The 11,546-nt window shown below is 38.2% G+C and overlaps 1 protein-coding gene across 1 annotated transcript in view; it reads right to left on the bottom strand.

Moving 5' to 3' along the window:
• The window catches only part of ITPR2 (inositol 1,4,5-trisphosphate receptor type 2), a gene marked incomplete in the record, with an annotated part of 493,922 nt that overhangs the window by 88,728 nt on the left and 393,648 nt on the right, over positions 1-11,546 (bottom strand). Inside the window, 2 exon segments of the mRNA XM_006140313.2 lie at positions 1,078-1,273; positions 6,339-6,503. Coding sequence (XP_006140375.2) covers positions 1,078-1,273; positions 6,339-6,503 — 361 coding nt within the window.

Genomic DNA, 11,546 nt, shown 5'->3' with positions numbered 1-11,546 from the left:
GTGTCATTTTGTGGTTTTTATTTTCTATAACACATACTCAGCAGAATCACCCAAAGAAACCATCAGTGAAGTACAGAACTGTAGTTTCTACCTAGCAAAGCAGGAATTGGGAAAGAGAAACGAAGAATCTTAACTAAAACAACAAAAGGTAGGGGTGGGGGGGAACAGGAAACCATTAGAAAGCATAATAAAGAAAAATTCAAAAGAACATGGAAGACCATACCCTAACACTACGGAAGCTACATGGTGTAAATAAACGGGTCATGTTCACCAGAGGAGCAATAAAAAAATAAAGATTTCGCAGAAATTCTAGCAGTTTTATATTGATAGACTGGGTTCTTTAATCACTGTATTTTGAGCATGTCTTTTATATCAAATTTCTTACTATCTGATGGTTTCCAAATCAAAGCATTTATCATTTTCCATTTTTTTTAATGTTTATTTCTTACATAAACAATAAAGAGAGACAGAGCAACTCCAACAGGGTCTTGGTGCCACAATCCACCCCTAGCCTCAGCCAGCCTGGATCATGGCACATACGGGGCTGATGTATCCACGGAGGTCTCTGGATGTGAACCTGAAATCTTCCCCCATGCATCAACCTTGCAGAGTACTGCATTTTACTGTAGTGCCACCACCTAGCCCCATTTTCAATTATGTAACAATAATAGGATATTGTATAGTACTGTGATTAAATATGCATGAAATGGTGATTGTGAATGAGGTTAGATTATGTTCTTTGGGAAGACAGGGAAAGGAGAAGAGCAAGAATTTCAAGCTATTATCTTGAAGTTGTTGACTGTCTATTGGAATACAGTCAGCCTTACTAAAACTTTTTTTATTGAAACTGAGCCTAGATGATGTTTCGTGTATATGAATTTCTCTATGCACATTGCCAACTAATACACAACTCAAGAATATTTCACACTGACGACTCTTAGGAGTGAACAAGAACATGTTTTCAAAGGAATGAAAGAAAACATTCCCTGCATTAGTGTTTATCGGTAATGCTGTTCATGAGCTACCTACAGGTCCTGTGTGGCATCAGAAAAGCTCATTGAGAGGTAATAGCAATACCTGTAACAGGGGTTCTGTTTTTCAGCCTATCTACTTCCATAGTGAAGTCATCCTTCAAAAAAAGGAAGCCAATAATGGAAAACAGGTAGACAAGGATGAGAGCCAGGACTGCAGTCAGGATAATAGAGCGGCCATTTCGTGTGACACTTTTTATGACATTGAGCAGTGTCTCTTCTCTATACACCAAATCAAAAAGCTACAAAAATAAAGCAAACAAAAACAAGTAAAAATACAATGAAGCAAAAGGTGAATAGATGTGAATATAATTACAAAGACAAATGCAAGCTATTCTGGTTTATGAAAAAAATAACAACCTAAACCACTTTAAAAATGAACAAGATCACCTAGCCTTTCTCCAGTTGGAAGACAGTAATACACTGCTTTTCAGTAAGGCAAAATCTAACAGAATATAATGGGTAATTGCCTGTTTCATACCCAAATAATAACAATTTACTAAGACATTATAGAGATAGCTTTGATCCAAATTTTAACTTAGAAATATTATAAATCTTGTTTTTAACCAGTTCAGCTACTTATTCTTTATTTTTACTCCTATGATATTCTGTGGTGACTTCTGGAATATATAAGATGGCTAAAATAAGAATGCTGAATTAGGTTCACCTAAGTAATGAATAATTGACAAATTCATTAAATGCATTGTTTAATCAAAGGATTAAAGGTGAAATTGCTGTGGTCAAATTACAAGTAAAAGTTTAGCTATTTTGTTACCTGTTTCTCTCCCAAAAAGAACAGCTATCTTTAGAAATAAAGTCAATATTCTTCAGTATAGACAAATTAACTAATGCAAATTCAACTTCCAAACTGTCGACACTCTGGCTTATTCGATTTATTTAAGAATTAAGTTGACATAAAGGAGATTTTCCTTATGTTAACTCAATAGGAACTTAAAGGAAAGGTCTGGCAATATGCTCTAGGTTAGCACCAGAGAAGATTTATAGTTTCCAGAAGCCCTTGGGTTGCTTGTTAAAAATACATATTCCTGGGGGCCAGCAAGTGGCTTAGTAGTTAAGGTGTTAAATCCCATGTGGCCATCCCCGGTTCAAGTCCCAGACCAGGTGGTTTGAAACTCATGCCAGGTGCATCTGTATGCATGCTCAAAATCCCAAGAGGAGAATGGAGAAGTAATTGCAGTGTGGTCATCCCCCCTGGGGGGTGACTTCTCGCTTTCTGATTCTATCTCTTTGGCAAGTGCACATGGCTTATGACAGAAAACTCTCCAAAAATAAAAACATATTCCTGGGCCTCATTTTATGCCCATGGAATCAGAATCTTGTGAATGTAAAAGGTGTTGACATTGGACAGGTTGATAGTTCTATTTCTTCTTTTTATATCTTTTTTTTTTTTGGAGAGGTTTTTGTTATAGGGTACGTGCGCTCACCAGAAAGACAGAGAGAGAGAGAGAGACAGAAAGCGAGAAATCACCCCCCAGGGGGGATGGCCATGCCGCAATCCCTTCTCCTCCATTCTCCTCTCGGGATCTTGGGCATGCATGCACACGTGCCCAGCGTGAGTTTAAGCCACAGGGTCCGAGACTTGAACCATGGTCGACTACATGGGAGTCCAGCAACATAGCCATTACGCCAACTGCTGGTCCCATCTTCTTTTTTTTTTTTTTTTTTGAAGAGAGCTTTTTTGCAATAGGGCATATGTGCTCGCTGGAGATATAGAGAGAGACAGAAAGCAAGAAATCACCCCTTCAGAGGGGATGGCCACATTGCAATCCCTTTTCCTCCACTCTCCTCTCGGGATTGTGGACATGTGCGGACACATGCCAGGCATGAATTTTAAGGTGCTGGGTTCGGGATGCGAACTGCAGTCAACTACGTGGGAGTCCACCAACATAACCACTATACCATCTGCTGGTCCCAACAGTTCTATTTCTGAAAGGAGAATCCAGACTGTTCTTTTCATTATTTTTGAATCAAAGACTGACATTTGTGGGCACGACGGAGAATTCATATTCAAACATTTTCTAAGACATAAAAAATATTTAAAAAATATACTTAAATACCATTTTGGTATTATGTACATTACGATTTCCTTATAGTACTCTAAACATCAAAATGAACTATATCCCTTTCATAACCAGCTCAGTAGAAACAAATTAGCATCAGAATTATAAGATTTGAAAGTTAAAAGATCAGAGAAAAGTAAAACTAGGAAATAAGGTTAAGTAACATAAAATAAAAATAACATTTCTCCTGGGCTGGCCCTATGATACAGTGGTTAAGCTCTGTGCTTTACGAAACAGAGCCTACAGGGCCAATCATGGTTTGAGTACTGGACTGGGTGACTTGAAAAACATGCTGGGTTCAGATGTATGCATGGCCAAAATCCTGATGGGAAGGAGAAATGGAGGAAACAGGGATTGTGGTGTGACCATGCGCCATTGAGGGGGTACTCTCGCTCGCTCTCTATCTGTTGCACACATATCAAGTGCATGTGTCCTCTGGCAATTACAGATAAAAAGTAACATTACTACTAATACTTTACATAATAATTTAAATATACCTTTATTTCATCAAATATCTTTTCTAAGAAAACCCAAGAATATTATGTATCAACTACATGTTTTTCACACCATCTGTTAGATGGATCTTTTTCTTTTTAATGAAAGAAATAGAGAAAGCGTGCACATATGTGCATGGGAAGAGAAGAGGGAGAGAGTTATTTATTTATTTATTTATAATTTGGTACAGGGCATATACATTTACCAAAAAGAAAGAAAGAAAAAGTGAGAAAGCCCCCTCAGGGGGGGATAGCCACACCACGATTCCTCTCTCCATTCTTTTCTCAGGATTTTGAGCACATATGCACACATGCCCAGTGTGTTTTTCTTTTTCTAAAAGATTATTTATTTATTTTTGCACAGGGAGTGTATAGCAGACAGAGACAAATAGACAGGAAGAGAGAGGAAAAGTGAGAAATAAACCCCCAGGAGGAATGGCCATACCACCCTTCCCTATTTGGTCAGGATTTGGGGCATGCATGTGCATGCACACAGCGTGTTTTTCAAGCTGCTGGGTCTGGGACTCAACCACAGAATTGGCCACGTGGGATCCACATGCCTTAACTACTAGGCCACCAGCTGGCCCACCCAGTGTGTTTTTCAAGCCTCCGAGTCTGTGACTTGAACTGTGCAGTAGGCCATGTGGGATCCAGCTAGTTTAGTCACCATGCCACCCCCTGGCCCAAGGGTTATTTTTAACAGGGCCTAGTGCTATGGTCCTTTGCCCCAGCCTCCTGGTTAACTAGAATTACAGGTCTACTGCATGTGACCTGTTCGGATTGGTGGGGATCTAAAACCCAGCCTCTTATGTAGCCTCAGCCTCATGTACTGGTACCCTCCTGTCTGCACCTCCCAGCTGGGCCTGTTTAATGGATCTCAATATTGCTAGTCCTCCTTACTATCCCTATTCATTTTACAAATGAGAATGTCGCAGCACAAAAATATTACAAGTTCGTCAAGTTGTATACATTAAATACAACTTTCTGTATGGCAATCATACCTCAATAAATTAGTTTTAAAATGGTAGACTTTAAAATGGTAGAATGTGACCAGCAGATGGTATAATGGCTACATCGCTGGATTCCCACGTAGTTGACTCTGATTAGAGTCCCAGACCCAGTGGCTTAAACTCACACTGGGCGTGTGTGCATGTGTGCCCAAGATCCCGAGGAGAGAATGGGAGGAGAAGGGATTGCAGTGTGGCCATCTCCCCTGGGGGTGATTTCTCACTTTCTGTCTCTCTGTCTCTCTCTGTCTTTCTGGCAAGCACATGTGCCCTATAGCAAAAACCTCTCCAAAAAATAAATGAATTAATTAAAAAGATAGAATATTACATATCATAGGTAAAAGTTCTGGGTACATTAGGATTTTATCATAGGCAGGTAAAAAAATCATGGAATGTTTCTGATGAATCAGGGCAGGGAGAGAATTCATTTGGATTGCTAGAACAGAAAAAAAAATCTATTGCTATATCGTCTAACTTAACTGTCTAGAAAATGAATTCGTTTCAAAATAGACAAATCTTTTCACTGTGGCTCTTTTGAGTGTTTAGGGGTAAACGGACAACCTGCCTCATTTCAGTTGTCCTACACGGGATGACAAGGAAGCAGGAGGTGCTGGACATTCTAATAATGACCTGAGCAATCTGGGCTAACCATGTGTTTCAGATCTACTTGTTTTCAGGGATCACTTTACAGATCAGCGCTCTCCTCCGCTGGTCAGCTCTCGGCTGGAGATAGAAATAAACTGTTCCTATGGCATCACAACGCTCACCTACTAGAGCTTTAAGTTTCAAAACATTATCATGTTCCTGGATTGACTCTGCTCCTGGTTTATGGCTCTAACACAGTATACTTAGAGAAAGAAAAACTGATAACCAAGGAAAAATGCTCAAGAAAATAATCTGAAAAATTCCTTTTATGCATGAAAATAAGCTTAGTAAGATAAATACAGATAAGTGTAACAACTGTGACATTAAACCTAAACTGGGGACAGTCATGGTACAGCGGTAAGGCCCCTGAACTCCCAGGAGAAGGTCCTGAGTTTCTATCCCGAGGCCTCCTTGAATGCACCAGGTACACACACACATCCATGCCAGGCTGGGGCTGGGCTGGACTGCAGCATACAGACACTGCTCAGTGTGCCTGTCTTTTTCACTCTCTCTTTTTCTGTGTGTGTCTCTTTCAGGGAATAAATAAATAGAAATACTTAAAATAAAACAAAACCCTGGGACTATATGTATGTAAAACAACTCCTTGTCTTTCTGCTAGGTTGGCTTTTTCCCCCTTCATTTTATTCATATATACCTAAAGATGCACATAATATTTGCTAGCATAAATAAAATGCAATGATTTCAGTACCCAAGAAAATATATCCCTATTTTTCTTCCCACACTCTGTTGGAGAATCTTTAAATGTAAAGGATAATATTATTTAGCTGAAACCAAAAGCAGCCTGCTATACAAAGATCGGGTCAAGAGGTGGAGTGGTTGGTTGCTTCTCTGACAGGAAATAAAAATTCCACCACCTATATGGTTTCCCAGGAAATAGACTAAAAATGATAATAAATCATACTTTTTCTAGAAAATTCTAAAAATAACATAATTTGTCCTAAATGTCAGGCCCTGCTTTGAAAAAAATTTTAAAAAATTCAAAGGAAGAGACATAAGCAGCATTGTGCTTTTTTTTTTTTTTTTTTTCAGCAGCAATTGTCCACATAAAGATGTACTCACCAGGAAGCTATAGAAGAATTCATGGACAAAGAGGCCCAGCATGCAAACCAGGACATACGTTACGTGATAGAGAAAGGCCATATCCAGGATGACTGCTCGGTACCCTCGGGTGAACGTGCCGCGATTTCCAACAAAACTCACGAGAAATACTATTTTATTACAAAGCTGGAGGGAGGAAAAGATTAGATTTTACTCTCTTATTTATCCTGAAACTCACATAAATAGCAGGACATTGACAAAAACTATTATGCACGAAGTCTGAGATTTTCTTTTGTGGTATTCTCATGCGGTAATTTTTCAGCATTGCGTACGCATCTGCATGTAAATATAACACGGGTCAAGTATATATTCTTTGTAATTCCAGAAAAATAGAGGACAAGGAATGAAGGATCCAGCTAAGCAGTCAAGACGGATCTGAATGAAACCTGAATGAAAAATCCTGGCTCTTCCTTCATTATCGCATAGCCTAGTTCCTCTAACTGTAAGCCTACATGTTTTCTTCTGCAAAATTGGAAAAAAAGAATTTCCACCTCACTGAACTCTTTGGAACACTAACTGACATAATGCATGGAAAACACTTAACACAAGGACTCTTTAAATGTTGTCTTTATATTTCCAGAAATCTGTCCTTGATTTGTTAAAATCCTAGACTTTCTTTATTGAGCATTGTTTTAAATAAGTTATGAAAATTATCTTTGTATTTAATTGACTGTACATACCTAAAAATATAAATATATTTATGTATCTGGGTTAAACTAAATATAATGTATGTATAGACTCTTTAAGTTTGATGTGTGGTAATTATTCAATAAACATTTTAAAGTGTTTATTATGCCTCTGACATGTGGAGTATATTCAGACTAAGTTAATATTGCCTTTGAAACATAATTTTGGGATGTAGAAATTTAAGCTGAGATTCTTTAATGATAAAAATTATCCGTGCAATGACTTAAAAAAAGAATAATTATAACAAACTTAGTGCAATCTACTTGAGTCTACAATCACTGCATGATTTATATACTGAAGAGCTTGTTTTGCTTCTTAGTAGTCAAGGGAAAAAATGCGGATTTTAAGAGTTCACTGTTTACCCTTCCTAATCGTTCCCTAAATTCTTTAGATTATCTAATTAAATCATATTTGTCTTTAAATATCCCAGTCTAACTTTGGGGAGAGGGATGGCACTTTGCCACCTTGTCAATTTTTAAAAATATATCTGAAAAGAAATGTACCTTATGGGATGACTTTAAATATCATAAGAAGGAGTATAACACTTGGAGACAACTGTGAAATTTGAAAAGTTGGAACCTTTGAAAACTTCAAAGTCCAAATCAATACAGATGAAAGAACTAGGTTATTATAGCGTGTGGTGAGGAGATAACCAATTCAACAACACAGCAACCAACAGGCCAGACCTTTCCTAAATTTTCTCATATTAGCTATTAGCTGTCCTCCCAGCGATCAATGTCATCACTTCTTTCACCATTTTGTTAACAATTTCACTAATATCAAGCAGAAAACCTTCACTATTTGATGTTAAAAACACTTAAAGCTATTATTAAATATAGCTACAGTACAATGGACGTCTTCATATTTACTAGCCAAGAGCAGGTTTAATATTATTGTCATTATTGAAAAAATCTAGAAATTATATAAAGGTACTGACCAATATGAAGTATTTGACAATAAACATCCATGAAAACAGTGAACAACAGAATGTCCAGGTGAGTGATACTCAGTAGTTTACTTTTTAAGTTGTTCTGAGTGAAGATGACACTAGCAATGGCATCTATTTCTTTCTTTCTTTTTTTTTTTTTTGGAGAGGTTTTCGTTATAGGGCGTGTGCGCTCACCAGACAGAGAGAGACAGAGAGATAGAAAGCGAGAAATCACTCCTCAGTGGGGATGGCCACGCTACAATCCCTTCTCCTCCATTCTCCTCTCGGGATCTTGGGCATGCACGCACGCACGCCCGGCGTGAGTTTAAGCCACCGGGTCCAGGACTGGAACTGCGGTCGACTACGTGGGAGTCCAGTGACGTAGCCATTACGCTAACTGTTGGTCCCCTATTTCTGATCAGAAGCAGAAATTGTCTTTTTGTTTTATGGTGTTCACACTCAGGAGAAATAAGTGCAAGAATAAATGATTTGGGTACAAAAGGTGCTAAATTCTGTTGTCTCCTGCACTATAAAATTACAAAAATAATTTTTTTTTTTTAGAGAGAGATTTTTGCTATAGAATGTGTGTACTAATCAGAGAGACAGAAAGTCAGAAATCACCCCCTAGGGGCAATGGCCATGTCATAATCCCTTCTCCACCATTCTCCTCTCAGGATTTTGGACATGCACCCAACGTGAGTTTTAAGCCATGGGGTCTGGGACTCGAACCGCAGTTGACTACATGGGAGTTCAGCGATGTGACCATTATGCCAACTGCTGGTCTCTATAAACTGATTTTACATAGCACTTTCAATGAAAGCTGGGAATACTTTTTGGGTTTTTTTGGAGAGGTTTTTGCTATAGGGCATGTGTGCTCACCAGGAAGAGAGACAGAGAAAGACAGACAGAAAGCAAGAAATCACCCCCCAGGGGTGGATGGCCACGCTGCAATCCCTTCTCCTCCATTCTCCTCTTGAGTTTAAGCCACCGGATCCGGGACTTGAACTGTAGTCGACTACATGGGAGTTTGGCGACATAGCCATTATGCTGCTGCTGGTCCCAAAGCTGAGAATACTTTTAAGAGAATAAGGGAGTTGTAAAAAAATTCTCCCTTTTCATGTCACGCTTAGTTGATGTCATCAAACTTGTAGGCAATGATGGTTTCCATGGCAAGAGTCTATATGGGCAAAAATAGAAGATGTGGAAACTGGGCAAAATGGTTAAGAGGCTGGCATTGAAAGGACCCTTGAGTCAGCACATCAAAACCAATACAAGTGATCAGACCGTCCCATATAGCTTTTTCTGTTCTTCGTCCATTTTTGAAAACTACCATGGTATATTTTTTGTTGAAAATGGGGTGAACTGTGTGACGGTGGGTGGAAAACGGGAGGAAGGTTGAGAAAGGGCATCAGCATAAGCTATGTAGACTGTCTTTTAAGAGCGATAATACATCATCCAAATGATTTACCAATAGGTCTTCTCAAAACAAAAGCGAAACTCATGCTTGTTAATTAATGGATACTAAAGCAGTTCATTTAAATAAATTAAATGGTAAAGTCATGTTTTCACACATACTTTATTGGTGTTTCTCTGTAAGACGTTTAACAGTGCAAAATTGTGGAAAAACACTGGATTAGAAATTGGGCCAGCTAGGTTCCAGTCTTGACAATTATCTGCTTTGGTGAATCTCTGGAAGATTTTGTTTCCTCATGTTTAAAATGAAATGCATAGAAGTAGATAATCTTAAGGTGACTCACAGGTCTAGAATTCTATCTGATGTTCTTAAAATTGTATTATTTTATGTGCAAATAAAAATTTACAACTATTAGTCTTTTTGTTTTAAATGAATTTTTTCTTGGTCTTAATCAGTACCTTGTCCTTAATCAGAAATTCTATCTCCATCATACATTGTTCCTATGGGAAAATATGACCTATTTTCCAGGAAAAGTTGTAGAATGAAAAAAGAAAAACAGTCTGTCTACTTAGAAAGGTAAAACTGAATTTATTATTTTCAACTACATCATCATACTTTCATCAACCATGTAAGTCAATTTATTTACTAAAAATGGGACAATTTTATTCAAGTCTCTATTTAAGTGTTGTTAAATCTTGGGCAGAATAAGGTTTTTTTAGAGAGAGATATTTGCTGTAAGGCGTGTGTGCACACCAGAGAAACAGAAAGCAAGAAATCTCCCCCTCCCTGGGGGAATGGCCACACCACAATCCCTCTCCTCCATTCTCTTCTAGGGATCTTGGGCACACACACACGTGCCCAGTGTATTTTAAGTTGCTGTGTCCAGAACTCGAACTGCAGTCAACTACGTGGGAGTCCAGTGACGTAAGCATTATGCAATCTGCTGGTTCTAGGCAAGATAAGGTTCTACAGTTAATGTGTATAAAACTTTGCATACAGTCAAATCACCCTAAATATCTTTTGAATTGGTGACAAAATAGTACAGGAAGCACAAGTGGTGTAAATGGTAACATCTTTTGCTGAATTCAACACATTCGAGTTTAGCCCCAGCATAGGAGCTGTTTTGTTTCTGCAACTGAATACCAGAAACAGCTAGAAGCATTCAGTGACCATATTATAATGAAAATTGTGTGTGTGTATGTGAACATGTGTGTACGTGTATCTGAGAGAGAGAGAAAGAGAGAGAGAGAGAAGAGAAGAGGAGAGACAAAGGGAGAGAAAGGGGAAGAAAATATAGAAAAATTTTGACTCAAAATACATAATTATATTTGTGTATGTTAAGTGAACATATGGTGTGATCCAATCTTACAAATTAGCAGTAACATGGGACCTCCCAGAAAACTATCTACAGGTCAGTAAATACATGGCATTGTTAAATTGGAACACTGTGGCCTATTGCTGACACATGCTATCTGCTAAGTTCAATTTGCTTCTTCTCTCTAAAAAATGGTCACATCAAGTTTAAGCATAATAAAACATTTCCACATTACAAGTAACTGAGATAGACAAATGATACACAAATTTCATTAAATAACTTACACATTTCCAGGCATTACTAAAAAGAAAAAAGTATTATAGATAGGAAATACTAAGAAGATATGAAAAGATCTTCCATTAATATATATTGGGGTGTCGGGAAAGCCATGACACAGTTTTGCACAGAAAAACATAGAAAAATATGTCATGACTTTCCTGACAATATACACTGCATTACTTATTATAAAAAAATCTAAAATGCTACAAAATTAATGGAGTCATTAAACAGATTATCTGACATCTATATGACTGGAAATATGAGTGGTCTTCAAAAAGTTAATGGCAATGGGGACCAGCAGTTAGCATAATTGACACGTTGCTGAACTCCCATGTAGCTGACCACAGTTCAAGTCCCGGACCCAGTGGCTTAAACTCACGCCGGGCGCATGTGCGTGCATGCCCAAGATCCTGAGAGGAGAATAAAGGAGAAAGAATTGAGGCATCGCCTTCCCCCCAGGGGGTGATTTCTCACTTTCTATCTCTCTGTCTCCCTCTGTCTTTCTGGTGAGTGCACACGCCCTATAGCAAAAACCTCTCCAAAAAA

Source organism: Tupaia chinensis, unplaced genomic scaffold, assembly GCF_000334495.1.
Source record: "Tupaia chinensis unplaced genomic scaffold, TupChi_1.0 Scaffold000028_1, whole genome shotgun sequence".
Classification (NCBI taxonomy): Eukaryota; Metazoa; Chordata; class Mammalia; order Scandentia; family Tupaiidae; genus Tupaia; species Tupaia belangeri.
This window is presented reverse-complemented; position numbering and strand designations above follow the sequence as displayed.